Source organism: Poeciliopsis prolifica, unplaced genomic scaffold, assembly GCF_027474105.1.
Source record: "Poeciliopsis prolifica strain line A6 unplaced genomic scaffold, Auburn_PproV2 SCAFFOLD016, whole genome shotgun sequence".
Lineage (NCBI taxonomy): Eukaryota > Metazoa > Chordata > Actinopteri > Cyprinodontiformes > Poeciliidae > Poeciliopsis > Poeciliopsis prolifica.
This window is the reverse complement of record NW_026562391.1, coordinates 6,385,001-6,405,305: the sequence shown is the minus strand read 5'-3', so window position 1 is coordinate 6,405,305 and position 20,305 is coordinate 6,385,001. Positions and strand designations below refer to the sequence as shown.

General features: G+C 39.3%; 2 protein-coding genes across 5 annotated transcripts in view; both read left to right on the top strand.

Moving 5' to 3' along the window:
- Window positions 1–19: 19 nt before the first annotated feature.
- ntan1 (N-terminal asparagine amidase) lies at window positions 20–6,969 on the top strand. Of its 3 annotated transcripts, none has more exons than XM_055040828.1 (10): window positions 20–199; window positions 1,618–1,720; window positions 2,305–2,370; window positions 2,454–2,562; window positions 2,643–2,716; window positions 2,804–2,857; window positions 2,939–2,992; window positions 3,085–3,164; window positions 3,819–3,932; window positions 4,030–6,969. In XM_055040828.1, the coding sequence occupies exons 1-10, from the start codon at window positions 119–121 to the stop codon at window positions 4,198–4,200; spliced, it is 906 nt and encodes a 301-aa protein (XP_054896803.1). In that variant the 5' UTR covers window positions 20–118; the 3' UTR covers window positions 4,201–6,969. The 3 variants fall into 3 exon arrangements, with proteins under 3 accessions (XP_054896803.1, XP_054896802.1, XP_054896801.1); XM_055040827.1 differs by having other exon boundaries at window positions 3,067–3,164; XM_055040826.1 differs by having other exon boundaries at window positions 2,804–2,992; window positions 3,067–3,164.
- Window positions 6,970–7,799: 830 nt separating this feature from the next.
- Window positions 7,800–20,305, top strand: part of bmerb1 (bMERB domain containing 1) — a 20,419-nt gene continuing 7,913 nt past the window's right edge. Inside the window, exons 1-2 of one of the 2 annotated variants that reach the window (XM_055040830.1) lie at window positions 7,800–8,401; window positions 19,845–19,965. In XM_055040830.1, the coding sequence (XP_054896805.1) occupies window positions 8,098–8,401; window positions 19,845–19,965 (425 nt within the window). In that variant the 5' untranslated portion in view covers window positions 7,800–8,097. Of the gene's footprint in view, window positions 8,402–16,071; window positions 16,385–19,844; window positions 19,966–20,305 lie in introns of those variants that run through there. The other variant, XM_055040829.1, reaches the window with a different exon arrangement.

The window sequence follows — 20,305 nt, the reverse complement described above, 5'->3', positions numbered from 1 at the left end:
CGAAAAAGACTGCGGTCGTTTCAGGAAGCTCTGTTTTATAGTGAACCTGATACCGAAGTTATTGTTGTTCTTGTCGCATAACGTCGGACTGGTTTGGAAGCGGATCCGGCTGAAGAATATGCCTTTGTTTTTTCAGAACAGAGAATTAGATTGCTTCAGATCAACAGCGGAACTATTCGACAAATATCCACATTTAAAGGTCTGTTTCCCGAAACTGTCTGGTTTTGTGTGATCGTGTGACTTTTGACATTTGTCTCCCACTTTACAACTGTTCTTTCACCGTAAGGCGATTGTTATTTCTGTATCTGCGTCACGTCTAAACATAAAATAGAACATTATATGGACCTACTGTGTCAGTTATAAAGTGATTATAATGATTACTTCTCTGAAACACAAGACGTTGCTGCAGGTTTCTATCAGTCTGGGAAGGTAAGAAAAATTCTGTAGGTTAAAAAAATGGAAGAAGGGAACAAGACAGTAAAGGGATATGTATGTGTAATTTATGATATAAATGTAGACGTTTTGTGTGCGTTGCATTCTATGTTGCATTTGTCTGTTTATCAGTCCACGCTGTTCATTTTAATGCATCTGTTTATTTAGCAGCAATTTACAGTTGTCATTTCAATGGACTTCACAAAGCAAACAGATCTAGCAAGTGTAAAGAAATACACAATCAATTCAATCCAATCATGCACAAAATTTTTCATTAACCATATTCCAATTTCATTCTGTTCAGAATACAGTAGTATCAAGTTCAGTTTGATAGTAACTGAACATGATAGTACAGTTACTAATTTGGGACAAAATATTATCCATTTAAAGAAATGAATTCAGTTGCAAAAAGTCACAGATTTTGCAGCAATGCCTGTTCCTGCTGAGAGTGGACAGTTGTTGTAAGATGATTTTTTTTTTTTTGCAACAACTTCATTTTGAAATGAGGACATTTTACTTAAAGCATTAACCTTTGCAGCAATTGCCTTGACATTGGTTATGAAAGGTTTGTTGGTCAAGTGGGCTTTTTCAAACTGTTTCTGGCAGAAAATAAGTTGAAAAGTGAAAGAGTTGAAGAGATGAAACAAAGATCCTGAGACCAGAAAATAAAACCCAGATGGCTTCTACACATACTTTCAGGAACACATTATTTTAATAAATAAATAAACTCCAGCTTAATGCACCCAACCACCTGCTCTGAGTATTGAGGTCCAACTATTCATTCATTCTATTTAGCGTTTTTTGTAGATTCAACAATTATCTCAAGATAATAGATACTGACTGCATACATACTTTAAAAAATGGTTAAGAGGGATTTGAGTACTCAGGAAACTGCAGTCTATATAAATAACATAAAAAATAAGTGTTTCCTAAATTTTTAGTTGTTAAATTGTTCATACAAAGTAATTAGAAAATATTAAGATATGACTATGATGAAATATGAATAAAACCTTATGAGTAGGACATGCATAGCATTTCAAGAAAGACTTTTTTTCTCTTTCAAAATACATTTCCGACTCATAGAAACAAAATAATGTTTATTGTCACTCGACTGACTTTTGGTTTGTATTTATTTATAGTTAAATCCAGGGAGGAAAAAAACAACAGTTTAATTTTGTTTTGCAGGAAAATGCAAAAGCATTTCGCTCCAAGTCACGTGTTGATGTAGATCCGAAGCACCTTTTGTATGTTCAGCAGAGAGAGTTTGCAGCGACAACTCCAGCAGACAGTGAGTACACCTGCTGTTCACGATGACAAATCACATCAAATCACAGTCAGACATTTTAGAACCCGAATAATCTTCTGAATTCTGAATGGACAACCATGTATTAGTGAGAAAAGAAACTGTCACACAGACACGTTACATTTATGCTGAGATCAGATTACAAACAGCTGGATTCTATTTGCTACTTATGTTAGTTCTGGTTACACAGGGCTTTATTTAGGGGCTCACGAGTATAAGGGGCTGAATAAAAATGCATGGCATGCTTTTCAGATCTGAGAAGAGTCTGCTCTTTTTAATAAATAACTTTGATAAATATTCATTATTTGCAAGGCAATCCATAATTATGAGTTACTTTGTGCTAGCCTAACACACAGAATCCAAATAAAATACATTAAAGTTTAAAGTGTAAAAAAGTTTAAGGGTTATGGGCAGCTGTTCATAATTTCTCCATCATTTGATGGATTTTACACCTATTTTTTTTCTCTCCTCTCTCTCTTCATGTGGTGTAAGATCAGTGCTTTTTTTCGGTGTGACTTTACAATTTGAACTCTCATGAGTTTCATCCATTCTGGTCAAATCTTCCACAGACTGCGTTTCCATCCTTGGATCAGATGATGCTACCACCTGCCACTTGGTCGTGCTGCGACACAGCGGTACTGTTACTTCTACCAGATTCCTACTGTGGGTCACATCTGCCTTCAACTAAAGGATTCTAAATTGTTTCATTTCTTGGCAGGTAGTGGAGCAGTCTGTCTGTCTCACCTCGACGGCTCCAGCACCAGGACTGAGGTCCAGCTCACTATGAAAGCCGTCACATCACTGAGTAACGACTGTAATGAGGGCAGGCACGTCATACATGCACGAGTACAAGTTCAAAGTCCATAATTTCCCATTAACATTTGTTTCACTTTCTGCTAACGTCTAGATTTGAGCTGCATCTGGTTGGAGGGTTTGATGACGATGACAAAAGATCTCATAAACTCAGCCTTAACATTCTGGGTAGGTTCATAAAGTTCTCTATGGCATGTTGCTCGTGGAAATAATCTCAGAATCGCCAAATTGACATGTGGTGCTTATACATTATAGCAGCGTTCCAGAAACAAAAGGATCACATTCACCTGGAGACATGTTGCATCACAGGTTTTTATATGTTTTATATCATTTGTACATGCTGTGTAGTTGGACGTTCTGATTTCTCACTCACAATTCTTTCTGTTGTAGAGATGAACAATGTAGTTGACAAGGGAATTCATAAACCGATAGTATATGGAATAGGTGAGTGGCAGCAACGAAACAAGTAATATGCATATATGTCATATGTTATTGGTAATAACTTTGAGTCTATGTAGGTGTAAATGTTAAAACAGGGGAAGTGTTTCCTGCCTCATTCCCTCATAAAGGACCTGCAGAGATGCTGCGGTCGGCACGGACCTTCACTGGAGGAGAGGTACAAAAACCTATGTTTTAGTCATGTTGAAAATATATGTATGTCAACACTTAGAAATTTGAATGTTCACAGGCAATTTCAGTTCAGTCTGACTGAGCTTGAGCTGCTCTGCAAAGAGTAATGAGCAAAGAACCAATGTGTCTAAATGTCTGTGGCTAGTAGAGGTATATCCCAAAAGATTTTTATTTGTATTTGTAGCACCGTTGAAATACGCATTTACAGTGGGCTCATGCACTGAAATGCATATTTACACTGCATGAGCCCACTGTAAATATGTGGGCTCATGCCGAGGCACTCTGCAATTTTCAGATGTTAGTTTTTACAACAGGCAAAAAAAAATAAAATAAAATAAAATAAACATTCCCTTCCATATTCCCTTTAAGCACTACTTTATGTTGATCTGATGCATAAAATCCCAACAGAAAGCAGTGAATTTTGTGGTTGTGACATAACAAAACCAAAGATCTTGGGGCATAAATAGTTTAAAATGCCTAATACGTTTATTATTTATTTTGGTTTATTGTTTAATGCCATCTTTAGCTGTAAATGCGATTGTCCTTATGATGTAAATTTGCATGCATAGTCTCATTTTTAAGGGAGTGAAGCTGGACTACACATTGATTTTTTTTTAAATAAAATATCTCTTCTTTACAGATGACTGACATTTATGACTCAAGACATGGACTTGTTAAAGTTGGACCATGCCAGTGGAATCCTGATTTGGAAATTGCCTTCTGGTTGTCACAAAGTGATGCCACTATTTTAAAGGTAACATAATAGCTGGGAAGTATTGAACCTCTGACCAGAACAACACCGGAAGAATCAACAGTATAGCGAGTTATAGATGTTTTTTCTGTGTTTGTAGTACCTGTCCACGTCTCCATTTGCTGAACCGCCACATTTTGTCCAGCACATTAAGTCCACCATCCAGTTCCTTTTGTCACATCCAGACTCTGACAGCCTGTTCCCGGGAGGTCAGCCGCACCTCTACCACCGGACGGAGAGCGGCAGCTGGGAGAGGCTTGTCCAGCCATAACAAGTAACACCTGAACCTTTAAATGGTATTTGACTGTTTTTTTGTTTTTGTTTTTTTTTTTTTCAGTTTTTCAATGGAAACACTGTGACCCCTTTTCAATCAGAGTATTTTATCAAAGGTCCAATCCCTGACCAGCGCTTTGCAAATGTATTCACACCACATGGATCATTTCTGATCGGTTCATCTGAGTAAAGCCAGTTTTCTATTTGCATTTTGCAGATTGGATGGAGAGTTTTTGTGGATATCATTGTTCAAGTCTACAGATTAGGGTGAGGATTTTGATTGGGATATATTAACACGCAAATATACTTTGATCTAAACCATTGCTCAAGCCAACACACATCATGTCCTTATTATCTAAGCCAACACAGCTTGTGTAAATAGTTAAAATTACTCTCCTAAGATTCTGGAGGAGTTGAGTTGAACCACGGAAAGACCAAGAACTTGCAGGATACCAGACCCCGAGGACTCACTTTGGTGTGTCTGGTTTAGATGAATGCTAATGTCTTGACCGGTTAACAGTTATGATTTAAGCTTTTACACACCTGCCCCGGTTTTTATGATGCTGCTTGTTCACTAATGTTCACTAGCAAACCTCTGAGGCCTTCACAAAACAGCTCAATTTAAATTTAAATTTACTCATACAAAGAATTAGGGCTGGGCGACAGAGTATGACTTCAAAATTAAATATCATATTTCCTCATTCCACATCCACATTTCTTGCTTTCTTTTCTAAAAAGAAAAACAAGAAAATATTTTCAAAAAGTTGCCTTTTGTCATTTTTTATTTGAGTTGTACGAGAATGTATTAGGGCCAGGCGACAATTTTGTTAATTGTTTATTTGCAAGAACAAAGTCACAATTTTCCTAGAAGAACACCTTAAAATTGCAAGAAAAAGTTGTTTTCATGAGATATAAGCTTCTATAGATTTGGTTGACTACCTAAATCCATGCAGTTCTTTCTTCAGAATAGACAGTCATTTGCAGAATTGTTTCAAAGTCCTGTTGCTGATGATAATTTGATGCTGATGAGTTGAAAGATGAGCTGTTTTCTTATCTGTAAAACTTATACGAGTGTATAACCTCGTACACATGAACAGAAGTTGTAAAACCTGTCTAGCAAGATGATTGGTCTTGGGTGTGCTGACATCACTCTGAACTGTAGAAACCCAGGGAATAAATTGTTGAAGATTTAATTTTGCCCAAACATGAAATGTTCAAAAACCCAAATTTAGATTGATCAATAAAATGTATTCATCATCCAGGACTAGGAGGAATTTATTGACGATTATGTGACTTGTGAATATATTTGCTTGTTCTGTATTTTATTTGGGGGTATCAGCGTATTAGGGCCTATATAAATATGCTTACCACACTTTTGAGGTTTTTTATTGGTGAAGGACAATGGAATATTTTCATTTTCCTTCAACATTATAGTTATGCACTACCTTATGTTGGTCTGTGTCTAAATGAATGGAAGCTTTCTTTTGCAAGGTGCAGCACATTACCTCTCCAGGCTCATGTGGTAACAGGATGTATCCATAGGGCCACTGGATTGCTGTGCATGGTTTCATAACTATACCAGTTTGTGGTTTAACTTTGCCTTAGTGTTGGCCAGTTTCACACTGCAGTCCAGATGAAGCTGACACTTCACACTCATTTTCTTTCAAAGTAAAGAAGGTTTTTTGGGGGGACCGGTTCACCACAGCTCTAATGAATGCCCTACACTGAGTATTAAATGTTTCCTAAAAACAAGCGCCCTTACTGATTTTCTTCTGTGTCTGCTGATGATGGATACTCGGCTGATCTTTCTCGGTGCCACCTTTTCAGGGTTCATGTTTAGTCGGTGGGTTTATATTGTTTCGCAGGTTTATATATTGATGTTTTATTTTTGTTTTAAATGTGAGAACATGTTTTTCCATACTATATTCCCTATGTGTCCACTGTTTCAGTGTAACTTGTCAAAATGGTAGTTTTGGTTTATATTCGCTTATGTGAGTTTGACTCTTTCTGCTGCCAGAACATCAGATCTTCAAGAAAAACATTACCCACGCAGGATTTCTGAAGAGAGCCAAAGTTTTACCACATACAGTACCACACAGGAAAGTTAATAAACACTTTTACAGAAAACCAGCAGGGAAACTTCGGTTTAATGGAAAAGTCCATTTAAAACCACCCATACATTTTTCTGTACACCGTTGTCCCAAGTGGGGTCAGCAGGGGTGCTGGTGCCTATCTCCAGCAAATGTTTTGGGCGAGATACACACCACACAGACGCACACCAATTAACCTGACAGCCATGTTGGGTAAACACATTCACAAGTCCATTACTGTGGGAGGAAGCCAGCATGCCCAGTGAGAACCCATTTACGCACAGGGAGAACATGCAAACATGAAAGACCCCGGACCCGGAATCGAACCCCAAACCTTCTTGCTGTGCAGTGCTACCAACTGTTCCACTGTGCAGCCCCCATTCAAAACCTTTCTGTATTTACAGACTCAAAACAAATATCTGTACTGTTCTAAAGTGCACAAATTTTGTTTTTAGGAGAGGAAGTGGTCAGTTTGTTGAATGTTTTTTATCTGTGGAAATGTAGCTTCAAAAATAGTTTTCTTTTATGTTTATTTATCCTTTGCTCTTGACCATGTCACACTTTCTATGAATGTGTTTCTTTTCAAAAGTGCATGTGTTTATCGCCATCAAAATCCTCTGTGACTAATGGTAGGAATCATGGCTCAGTGCAATAAAAATGTTTGAGTTTAAACCTGAGCATACGGCCTTCTGATAAGTTGTTTCATTCAAAACAAGCTGCTTGAAGCACACTGTAACCTAATATGCACCGAACCAGCTTTTCCTCTTCTATAGCGGTTTCCACTTTTTCTGAGTTTCGCTCAGACGTTTTTAATTTGTTTTCTATGGACTACATTACCAAAAAGAGGGGGGGGGGATAATGCTTCTCATTCTTTGATGGGGTCATAGTTTTGCATCCAGAACTATTACTATCGGAATCTGTGAAATTATAAGTGTAACAGCGCTTATGTTTCCAACCTCGATTGATTTCAAACAACAAAAAGATTAATCAAAGCCCATTCTGCTGGTTGGTGTGTTTTTTTTTTTGTTTTGTTTTTTTTCATTTGAGACACTTTTTTTCCCCTTTAACATTGTCATGTTTAGAAACACAAAGTGGGGAAACAAACCAATCTCCTTTCTGAATAACATGATGGCGGCTAGACATTCACATGGTGTTTGCACACAGTGGAGTCAAATATTTAGCTTCAATTGTTCACACAGGCATTCTTTATCTTAATGCATCAAATGAACAGTAATAATAATTGTTTAAAAAACATTTTAATTTATATTTTTACCTCTATTTATTATAATGAACACAATAGAAGCATTTCATTGTATTTTTTATTAATTTATTATTATTATTATTTTTTTTTTTGCAACTTCAATTTAATTATTATATGTATATTTCCCGAAGTATTCACTGGATTATGGCGCTTTTAGCCCATCCACAGCTGACTGTCCTACTCCACCCATTCATTTTTTTACGTGTTTTTTTTTTTACGTAAGAAAAGTACGTAGTAGGAGTCAACGCAGCCGGTGGAGGACCGTCGCTCCCGTTCTCTCTCTGCTGGAAGGAGTTTGACAAGCAAGTGGGCTACACCGATTTATAACCTTCACTGTCAGAGACCAACACTGTTTGCTTTATTTGTAAATGTAATTGTTTGGCGCCTGGGAGGAAGCGGACAGCTGTTTGTACGTTAACGGTCGTCCAGAAGGAAAACGGGAGCGACGGTTTGAACATCATGGTTTAGCTAAGTCCCAGCCCGGGACGACGGCGTCTTCTGCTCTCCTTCGCGCTGGTTCCACAGGGCGGGCGCAGACCCAATTATGCTCCAGGCGTTTCTGAGGCACGTCCGCCGCTTCCCGTGGGTCACGAACGTCACGCTGTACGGCTGCCTGTTCGCCGGCGGGGACCTGGTCCACCAGTGGTTCACCGCCGGGGACCAGACCGACTGGAGACAGACGCGCAACGTCGCCGTGGTGGCGTTCAGCTTTCACGGGAATTTCAATTTCTTCTGGATGCGCTTTCTGGAGCGCAGGTTTCCCGGAAACTCCGCCGGGATGGTCATGAAGAAGCTGTTCTTGGACCAGACGACGGCGGCGCCCCTGGCCACCAGCGTCTTCTACACGGGTCAGTGAACGCGTCACCACGCTGGCAACGCGGTGCTGTTAATAGTTGACACATGAACGTATCAGTCGATTTGTAACTTAAAGGCAGGACATCGTGATCCTCTCATGTGCCCCACTGGTTCATAGTCCAGTACAGTTTGACCTACAGAGGCCAGGTCAAACAATCTGACTAAGATTAACTAGAAATTACATTCATAACTTCCCCCTTTTGGAGTCTGGAGAACCACAATTATCCCTTTTTAGTACTTATTCTAGATGTATACATCTGGGGATCTTCAATCTTTGTTTTGTTTTGCTTTTTTTCCATTTCCGGCATTTATTTATAGTTTATGCCCACTGTTGCTGGTGCTAACAAAGATATTTAGAAATAGAGTAAAAAAAAAAAAAAGAAACAGTCTTGCAGCTGATGCTGGGTTCACAGGTTAGTGGGAGGACATGGAGATGGTTTTACTTCAACTGTTTCATTTGTCTGAGAACATCTGTGTCCTCTACTAGGTAGTGGAGGTCAACAAATAATTCCAATAATTGGTTGAGAAACCGAAAAAGTCGACAATTATAAAGACAGACCATAATGTTTAACAACACAGACACTGCTAAAAAGGCAGTGCAGAGGGTGGGGGATTTAGGGAGTTAAGCGCTTAGTTCATTTGAACTTTTTAAGAAATAAATATTAGTTATTATTGTTTTACAAGTTATTTTCATGTATTTTTTCCTCGTACATGTTAAACGGTTACTATTCAAAGTTGTACTGTCACAATTATCAAAACCGTTCAATACAGCTAAATATATTGCAGTAATAATTATTTTTAACCTGTTTATCGCTGACCCAATCAGCTCCCACCTAGCACATAACAATGCCACCACAAAACAGAAACAGCTTTAAAATCAGGGCAGATACAGACCGAAAGGAGATTAGAGCTATTCTAGGAAGCAGATGAACCAGTTCTCTGCCAGTGACTCGACTTTCAGAGTAGTGATTGGTGTGAAAATCATTTCCAACTGCAAGCCGCCAAACTCACCTCGCTAACAACCAACATTTGGCGGAGGTCTTAAAACGGTTATTGAGTTATTTTTGACGAATCTGCTCTTACACCCTCCCCCTCTAGCCCTCAGCTGCTTTCCTCCTCGCAACAAGCTTGCATTGAGGATCAGCTGAAATGGCATTTAACAGTTTCGAAACAGAGAAAGTATGTCGACTTATGTCTTCACCAAGCTCTTCAAAAGATCATATTGTTTCGATATGACACCCATTCTCACTGAACTAAATGATTACAGACTTATTTATGTACCATCTGTAATCATAAAATCCTTTGAGAGACTAGAGATGGCATGCCAGTGAACAATTTCCAATTTGCTTACCTGGGAGTGTCAATGCAGGATTTTGCTAAGTTGGGGCTGCATCACCTTCTGGCAACATCCTGAGCTGCCAGTAAGATACGTACAGATCCCCTGTGAGAGATAAATGTGCTTAAAATATAGTTTTTAAATAAGTTTTCCGTCTTTATCCACAATTGGATTAAGAACCTTTTTATAGACAGACAACAGCTAAAGAGACCAGGGAAAATCTGCATCCAGGTATTCCTCAGGGCTGTGTTTTCTCCCCTCTTATATTCTCCATCGAGAATAACAACTGTGGATTATGCACCTCTGCTAAACATCTTAAATTTACAGAAGACATGTTCCAAATATATATTATAATTATTGTGTAAGTAGTAAGTTAAGTTGGGAATAAAGTGTAAGCACTGGAGAGATTAGATCAATAAGAAAAAAAAATCCTATCTTATGCCGACATGTTTGGCAATAAAATACTTTTTTTTTTTTGGTAACCTAGTAACTTCTGCTGATTAAGAAATGTAGCATTTATTTTTTTTTTTTCATATCATTTCAGAAGCAGCAGCGTTTACCCAGATTTCCTCAAAGGTGTAATTATTGACAAACTGCGTAATTGCTTCAGTTTTTACCTGTGAACATGACAAATCCTTGATAAGGACTGATATTTGATACTATAAATATAAGATTATCTGGATTAGTGGAAAGAAAGGAGGCGAACCGAATGGAATACAAAGTTATAAACCAAACCCTTGGATTTTGGAAACTTTGAGACCACCAAAAGCTCAGATGTACAGCTCCATGTTCTTGTTTGTGCCCATATGTATTATTTTGTACAACTAATTCCAGTTATTAAAAGTTATCTAAGTTCTTAGTGATTCCAACCAGGACAAAAAAAAATATGCATTTTTTTCAGAAAACTAATGTATTTACTGTTTTTAATTTAAAAAAAAGTTTAATAAAATGTTTATGAGAATATTGCTCCTTCTGTTTAAATAACAAAAGTTTGTTTATGAAGCGCTTTTTAATTTTATTTTTTATAAGTGACGTATTGTTTTTTAGCAATGCTTATTATGGTCTCTTCACTGTAAGTCATTGTTGTGCGGTATCTTCTGCTCCAATCAGGTGTCAGTTTTTTGGAGGGCAAAGAGGACATCCTGGAGGACTGGAGGGAAAAATTCCTGAACACTTATAAGGTGGGTCGGCTCTCAGAAGCATGGATTTGTCTTTCTGTCCAAGAATAAAAGTAAGAATATAAACACACTCTGTTTTTCTGCAGATTGCTCCCACCAAAGATGAGGAGTGAAATTTTATATTATTACCCTGTGAAAAAGGCAGATTTCTGCTACTGCTTGTGTCTTTTCTTTCATCTTTTCTTAATGTGTATTTGCATGGGGATAAGTGTTACTGAACACTATAACACTTACAGATTTAGCTAATTTGCACTTCATGTCCACAGATGGGCCTTTAATGAAGTAAAACGATTAAAAAAAACAATAAAGCACTGATGGTAAAGTCTTTCTTCTTTATAATTTTGGGCTCCTGAGATTTCACGGTATGAATGAACAACACATACAGCTATGAAACGTTTGGAGCTGAAGTTAAAGACCGGTTCAGCCACAAGGTTGGCTATTCATTCCACAGCTTCTCCAGATATCAAAGAGTTCCTGTTCAACACAATTCACAGGGTTGAGTCACCAAACGTCACTGGGTTTTCTATAGCTGTACTTCTGCTGGTCATTTTTTATTGGATCTGTTCTAACTCTTTCAGTTGCAGAGGTAGAGAAGTATAGAAATTCAAAGTGTAAACCAGAGAAATTGTTGGTTTTTGCTTGTTAGAACATTTGAACACCTACATTCAATTTTTTGATTGTAAGAATCGCCGCAGGTGAAATTAAAGCGGTTTTGTTTCTTTGTTTGCTAGTAAGCTGGTGTCTGATTTCTGTTTTTGTTTTTTTTTTTTCAGACCGGGCTGATGTTCTGGCCGTTCATGCAGGTAATTATTAACATATTGTTGCACAACTGTTTGTATTGATGTAAGGGGGGTGGGGGGGAAATCTGAAGTCCAACATCCATAAAGAAAAATAATCTAATTACCCTTTAATTTGTAATTTGCATGCATTGTTATTGATCCAAGAACGCAAGGTGGAGGCTAACATTGGTCTGCATATCTGGCTGAGTCTCAGTTACCTGCTCTATTTATAAATGAACATGTAACCTTTCTAACTCAGCTGTTAGTGGACAAAGCTGAGGCAAATATTTATAGGAATACAGATGTATTTAGTGATTTTAAGACTGCACTCTGTTAGAAAAGCATGATGTTGCAATTCTATTTCTGCAATAACAATGAGTTGTAATTAGACTCAATTTTCCTCACTGTTCTCCTTTTTTCATCGCCATAGTTTCCCGTCACTCTTCCTTTGCTTTATAAAATCTCTCAGTTGTGCAAAGTGGCCAGTCATATTACTGACAAGCAAAACAGTAACGCACATCCCTTTAGATATGAAAGCGTAATAAATAGTGATTTCAATAATGTACACGGTGACATTATTCTGAAAAGATGATTGCGATTCAGACTGTAATTCAACTATCAAATGTTCCAAAATAAAAACATTTGTTTTATTGAATCCAACATTAAAACCATTCATTTTCATGCTCTGGTTGGCATCAGTGTTGGCCTCAAAAGTCCACTTATTGTCCAGGATGGTGTCCAAACACACGACAGGAGCACAGACACTGATGCATGTCGCTGCAGCTCCTTAGAAATATTCAAATGCTGGGCAGAGCCAGAAGATTTTCAAAAATCCTAAATTACTTCTTTCATATCTGGGTTTTTCATGCCAGGTTGTTACACTGTCCCTTTAACGTTGCGCACTAAAGGGATAGTGTAACGGATCAGGAGACATGTCCTCTGGATCCATGTGGCCTGAGTGATTGGACCCGAAAGCGTCCTGGACACTTTCACATATGTATTTAACGCTTCCTGCTCCTTAGCAGATTACCCAAGAAGCAGATTAACACCAGGTGGACAAAGAGCCTCAGGATAAACTTGTTCCCATGTATTTTGTAACAGTTATGGTAAGACAGAATTTCTAAAAACAAGTGCAGTGACTTTAGAAGTATAAAAGATATAGAATTATTAAAAATATTAGATTCATATTCAGGGTATTACTTAGAATTAACAAGCTATCTACTAAATGTTGACGCTAAAATAAAGTCAGAATAAATGATCAAAATGAAAATGTGTATGCAGACTAATACATAAAAATAGAAAAGTAAGTGCCTATCCTTGTTTGCTGACACCAGCAGCTCTGCTGTATGATACCTGTAGCTGGTCCTCTTCTCACCTATTGAGTTTTAATCACAGCAACTGTGCCTTTCATACATTAAGAGATGTCTGTTTCTCCAAGTTTCTGAACTTCGCCCTGGTGCCTCTGTACGTGCGGACCACCTTCACCGGCTGCTGCGCCTTCGTCTGGGCCACCTTCCTCTGCTTCTCGCGTCAGACTGGGGACGGCACAGCCGGAGCTGCTCTGGCATGGCTGTTCCCCCCGAAAGACGAGGCAGCCGAGCCTGCCGAAGACGAAACAGACTCGAAGCAAAAGGTGGAGGAAACGGCAGCATCCAGGCCTGCATAACAGAAGTACTGGAGGTTGTTTTGTCAGGAGGAGATAATGGAGGATGAAAACTGGATTCATCAGGTCCAAAGGACAGCATCTCAGTTTCTACTGTCTCATTGTTTCAAGAAACACTTCCAGACCCGTCTACCGAGGTTCCCCTGATGCTGCAAACCTCCACCAGCTTGTTGAATGTGTTCATAAAGCACAGTAATAGAAGTACAGCAGGTCAAAAAAATACCATCTAATCTTATTGTGCTGACCTGTTTTTAGATTTTATTTAACCAGGTTAGCACCAGTTGTTGTGTTGTTCTTCCACACAGTGCTTAGCTTAAGTCATCTAAAAATACTGAAAATATTCATGAGCATCTGTTCAGTTTTTAATGATAAAAACTGATGTGCAACAAGACATCATTTCCACATTGCAGAGGGATCTAACTGATTTGATTGAAACGTTCAGGAGATTACAGCCAGTGTTTATCAGCTTTGCTTCAGTTCACACTGTGGTACATCAACCGGGTCTGTTAGGAAATCTGTTTTTATGTTTAGAATTCAAAAAAAGTGGAAAAATCTCCAAATGAACGTCAGTCGCAGCAGTTTAATTTCCCTTCCAGGAATTTATAGTTCCGTATTCGGAGCAGCAGCACATTCCAAGAAGAGGTTGGGCTGTGGTGGTTTTTACCACATTATGCTAACATGTCTGGCACTGAGGCAGAATTTCAGAGGGTGCTCATTAATGTCTCTGGCAATCACAGATTAATATGCACAGCGGCAGGGGCTTAATTTTTATTTCATATTTCTCTTGACTTTGAGATTTGTTGTGGTTTAATTTCTCTGACCATACTCTCAGGATCTGCTGGGACAAGCAAAGCAGAGAGCAAATCTGAACAAGTTTGACATGCAGCTGTCAGCATTTGCTCCTTGTTGGCTTTTCCATACAATTTTTATTTATTGTGCTGTTTTTTCTGACTGACATTTTCCAAAGCATCCGCACACACTTCCTCATTCTTTCTGACACTCCACCTTCAGCACATTATTCCAACAGCGCTTCTCCATTATGCTGTTTGAAACCATTTTCGGCAGCATTTCACAGAGAAATGGTGTGCCCCAGGTGTTTGCTAATTGCTGCTGCCGCTAGTCTGAAGGAGCTGAATGGGCTCTCCTGAGTTGCCCAATACAGACATTGAGTTAATTTGCTCCTGTTCTGTTGATTATGTGAAGCTTCTACTGGAACCTTCCACACTCACAAGGTTTAAATTATGTATTTTAAAAAGAAATGATTGTTGAGATTAACCAGTAAATTACATTTATTATGTCAAAGCTTGCCATGTCTTGAACTGTGCCAAGAGGTTGAATGTCAAAAACGAGCAGAGAAAGGCTGCCTACTTTATTTTTGTTATTTGTCATGCTTTATGTTTGGTTGTGTCAGCAGGTGCTTTTTAAGCAAGGGAAGCCTGTTTTTATTGCTTTCTGCTCTGACCAGCTCACAAAAACATTGAAACACTACAGCTACTAACTTTCTAGTGAGCCAATCTTCTTTTTCATCTGATTTAAGACATTTACTTGAATATCTATAGACTGCCCACCTCTTCGTCTTCTTCTTCTTGCTCTTCACATGAGTGCAATACTGTTTTCTTCTGTTTTATTTGCATCCTTCCATTTTATGTCTTCGATGCAGTCATCAACCATTAAATGTTACCATGACAGAAAAATATTCACTTCTGTTTTTTATAGTGCAGAGAAAATATGAGTTATGCAGTTCTATCTGCTTGTAACATTTCATGTATCTCACACAAACACAACTGAGTTAAATTGTTTTTACATCAATATAAGAGCATAACTTGAAGATTGTTGGAAAATAAAGTCGGCACTATGCCTGTTTGTCCTATTTATGTTTAAACTGCATCCTTGGAATTATGGATTTATTATTTGTGTAATATGATGTGATCCCTGCCCCCAATATTTTCTTAAGTAAATATTTGTATGGATATTTGCTACACTGGATATGAAATGTAATTGAATATTCCCTTTGTTCCTGCTGGGTCATTTTAGCAGCTAATTTCATATTTGTGTCAGAGATTTCTGACTTTTTTGGGTGTGAGAACAGATTGGTGCTCTTGAATATTTCAAATTAATTGACATTGTCTTGCATTTGTTGCACTAATTGAAAAAGATAATGCTATGGAGTTAATAAAAAATAAACTTTATTTTGACTGTGTGTGTCTTTCACTGGGTTTCTATAGAGATATATCACACTTAAACAGTTTATACCCAAACGGATTACAGTCTGAATGAAATAATTTGTAAATAACACATCAGCCCAGACGAAGTCATCCAGGAAATGATAGTCCAAAGCATTTGAAAACTAATCAACTATTTGTATTAATACAAATAGTTAATATACAAATTGTATTAATACATATTACAGCAAAAAAAAAAATAGAATATGAGGGGATGTTCTCATTTTTTAAAAATTTTCTCTGTTTTGTCAGACCCTGCCTTCTGGAATATTTCTATTTCTAATAATTCGAATGTTTCACTGTGTGTGTGTGTGTGTGTGTGTGTGTGTGTGTGTGTGTGTGTGTGTGTGTGTGTGTGTGTGTGTGTGTGTGTGTGTGTGTGTGTGTGTGTAACCCAGCTGTTTTATTTTTATCGTCATCACCATCAGCATCCCAGAGTTCTTACGCGTCTTCCAGCTCCCCTAATCTCCGCCCGCACTGCGCATGCGCCCAGCATCCCCCCTCCATCCAGCAGGATCTGAAGACTCGGCTGAAGATGCTCTCAGCTTCTCGGGTCGCTGGTCGCTTGTCGCCGGGTGAACACTGACTCGTCCGGAAGAACCCAAACAGGGAGGAGAAGCTGCAGATCATATCATTTAGGTTCTCGCTCGCTTCTCGGATTTTTGTTTTAATTTTCGGGTCATTTTTTTGTTCACCCCCTCCGCTCCGGCATGGAGATGAAGAAGTCTTTCTCGGACACCGAGCGCGCGCTCCGGAGCTACGGCGCCGTGTCGGAAACGGCGTGGACGACGGACAAAGGTGGGCGAACCGACGCGCGTCCGGGTGAACTGACGCTGTAAACGCAGGGCTCCTTCTCACACAGACCAGCCCGCTGTGGCGGTTTTCATTTCGGTCGGCGCTGAAATGGTTAAAGCGTGACTCACAAAAAGGGTTCTGATGTGCCGACAGCCTGACGTTGCTGTGGTGCCATTAAGGCCTGTTACTTACTTACGTGACCGCGGTGGGTGATAAGAGACTGCGGATGAGTTGGAGTCAATATACTAAATAAAGCCCTTTGGATCAGGATCCCTCTAACAGACGCAGCAGCGGACATTGCAGGACGCATGAACGTGTTATGGTTGAAAACTGAACCCTGTGAGCCGAGGAGGAGTTTGCATGGTGCTGATGACTCAGACTGAGTAGACTAATAAGGATTTACTGTAACTCTGATTGACGTATTAAACATAATTTTAAAAAAACAACATAAACTTCATTATGCAGCGTTTTTGGTTTGATTGAAAAAAATATATATATAGCCTATATATGATTGCAGTCTTCAAGATGATTGTAAATTACATTTGTTTTTGTGATTATTCTAATCACTTGTTAAACCTTTGAAGAAACTTTTGTCTTACTTTTAATTAACTTCATTTTTTATTTTATTTTATTTTTTAAACTTTGCTTACATCACATTAGATGTCTCATTTAAATTTTTCACCTGTTCCACAACATCTAAACCTGTGACAAATAATAATAATAATAAAATAAAAATTAATGACCTAGCTCACATAACATCTGTTGTTTTACTTTATGGATCCCTGCTGGTTCTGATAACTCTCCAAGGTGAGGAAACACTTACAGTTCAGTGGTTGTTTTGTTTTTGTGTGTCTTGACTTAGCTGCTGTGTTTGCATTTCGTCATCCCCAAAGCATAAATGCATACTTATAGAGCGCTTTGTGGTTTGCATTTGGTGCTCACCTGGTTCTCTTGTCTTAAGTGCGGGGAGGGCCAGTCCAGCAGCACCGGCAGCAGCAGAGCGTCCAGCGTGACTGCAGCATATGATGACAGGGCCGTCTGCGTCGGGTGACATACGCTGACATTTCTATGTTGTTCAGCTCACTGGGGGTGCTGCAGAGTTTCCAGGCTGTTTGATGAGGAGCTCGCCCTTTTATTTAAATAAACCTGATTAATTATACGTGGCATTACACTACTTTGCTCAAGAAACAATGGGTGGTAGTCTGTCGTTAACTGTTAGAGGTTAATAGAAAACTTGAATTAATTGTCCTGCGGTTTTCATTTTTGGTTGATATGAGAAAAAGCTGTAGAGATATTATGTAGGTGTCATATCAGTATCAGTCGACTGCAACTGGTCCCATCAGTTTATAGACACCTGGCCTCTATTGATGGTGGAAGAAGAAGAAAGATGAGGAAAACAACACCTTGGCTTGTTTTATGCTGCAATAATAACTAACCTTGGATTGCTACTGGTGTTTACTATTCACAGACACATTAAATGATTTGAAATCATAAGCAGGCAGAAAAGAAACCGAGTGGTACTGCGCAGACATTTATGTGGTGAGTCAGCTCCATCTACGTGCAGAACCCCTCAGAAGCAGACTGCAGCGGCCCGGCCAGCTGGTCTTCCACTGCTACAGTATGAACCATGGATTCATCATCGCTGTTGACTCAGGAAAAACAGGGAACTTGAGTTGTTTGCTCAGTTAGTTGTTGTTTATCAGTGTATTTCTCTGTCACTGGGTTTCACTGCAGCCTGGATGAAAGAAGGGCTCCTTCTTTCATCCAGGCTCAAGGCGCAAGTGTACAAAGCTGCTGCCTCCAGGTCCCCCAAGAGCAGTAGGATATTGAAACGTCTAACGTGATGTTTGGGTGATCTATGTGTGCAAAATGTTCAAAACAAAACTTGCGACCCTCTTGCTTTGAAATCACCAAATCAGTATAGGGTCTTTTTTCCGCCCTCCAAACAAACTGTTGTTGATGTTGTTGAAAAGATTAGTGCTTTAGAAGTTCGCTAGATTCACCTCTCTATATGTTACAGTCCTCTAAACCCCAGAAATAACAAAAACAAGTTACACAACATCAAGAAATATTCATGTTTTTTCTCAAAACTATGTAGATTATTGCTTTGACAGGACAAGATTACGATTACAGCGCCTTCTCTCAGATTATTTCCAGCCTGTGTTCAGGTGCCATTGATTTCTGAGTTTTAGGTACGGCTTCATAATAACGTATAAAACAATACTTTTATACTTTTAAACGCTGCGTGCTCTCTTGCAAAATTATTGATAGCTCCTAAAGCTCCCCACATTTAATCACTCTACAACCAAAAAAAGGTTGGTATATTTCATTAGGATTTTATGCAAGAAAAAAACACAAAGTGGTGCAAGTGGAGAACGATGCATGGCTTTCAATTTGTTTGCAAACGGACATTTGAAAACTATGGCGTGCACTTGCAGTCATCAGCTTTTACTCTGATAAGAACCAGTTCAACCAGTTGAAGTCACTTAGTAAATCAAGTCTATCTAGAATAGATTTTTGCATGGAGTCTGCAAAGTTCAGTTTTGGTTTCATCTCATGATTACGCCTTCTCATTATCAGTTAGTTTGTTGTGCCACCTACTTGTGACAAGCAGAAAAAACACGACTTCTTACGGATTCATTTAGACGACGGCTTTCTTCTTCCACTCATTCATAACAACCATATTTATGCCGCGCATGCAGAACGAGCAGAAGTTCTGTCGACATTATTTGACAAACGCTTTCCTTTCCCACTCTGTTAGATGATGGTGACCTACATAACTCTGATTCAAAATTTTGTCCACCACCTCTGTCCTGACCTTTCTGCTGTGTTTCTTGGTTTTCATGAGGCTTTTTTTTTCTTTACTGTTTTGTCACAAACCTCTGAGGCCTTCAAATAACATCTGGAGACCATCAGCTGCATCAAGTTTAATTTAGGGGTGTTAAAGAAATGAGCTTCGTACAAATACTTCATTTTTTATGTAGGGAAGAAAAATTAAGCCACATATAATATTTGTTCTACTTCAAAACTCTGAGTTTCAACGTGGCAAAGCTGCTGCAGCTGGGATGTAACAAGACAAGATCTGTGCTGCTCCCTGTTTGTGTGCTGGAAAGGTCAGCACGGTGTAGATCCTGGAGCATTTTCAGCAGTAAATTGATCTGCAGATTAAGTGGTTTGCAAAAGATCGTCATCAGAGGCTGCAGCTTGTGCACATAATTGCCAGACGTGTAAAAATCGATGCCAGCGCAGAGGGGGAGTTTCCTCCCCTTCTGCAACAATAACAACCGTCACCTAGGGAAGATTATTCAGTCTGACTCAAAAGAAACGATTTAATAAAAAAAAAAAAAGAAAAAAAAATGCTGCTCTCTCCGGGAATCTCACCCCTCCTGGCTGTGTGAAGACACTTGTCACTGGCTTGAAACTGTTTCCTTCCCATCACACCGGGTCTCTGTTTCACTCTCAGGTCACTCCGATGTGTCCATGGCCGAGAGCACCATGTCTCCGGAGGAGATCGAGGTGGAGATGGCTCGCATCCAGCGCCTGCGGGAGGTCCTGGTGCGCAGGGAGTCGGAGCTGCGCTTCATGTGAGTGTGACTCCTACCTCCGTGGCGTTTCACGCCGGTGCAAACAGAAATGTGACAAGAGAGCCAATCGGCGAGGCGGCATCACGCCTCCTGCCCTCGGCAGGAGCTGATGAGCTTCATCATGTCGCAGTGAGACTTTTGGGAGGATCTCTGACGGTCTGTGAACTGGGCGTTTTGAGGGCGTCGGTTGATTGCTCAGCAGGCTGATCGCAACACCGCCAGCGGACCAGTGAGTCACTGCGATGAAGCTGCTGGATCCTCCTCAACCAGCAGCTTCACGGATCAGAGATCAGTTTCCTGGAGGGAGACTAAAAACTGCTTCCTTACCCAGTCTGAGCTG

What these genes read in the sequence shown, in the direction of transcription:
- ntan1 (XM_055040826.1), top strand. Translation starts at nt 119, where the DNA reads ATGCCTTTGTTTTTTCAGAACAGAGAATTAGATTGCTTCAGATCAACA. An exon ending in ACCGATAGTATATGGAATAG is followed by an intron (nt 2,993 to 3,066) that starts GTGAGTGGCAGC and finishes GAGTCTATGTAG; the next exon opens with GTGTAAATGTTAAAACAGGG. An exon ending in GTGATGCCACTATTTTAAAG is followed by an intron (nt 3,933 to 4,029) that starts GTAACATAATAG and finishes CTGTGTTTGTAG; the next exon opens with TACCTGTCCACGTCTCCATT.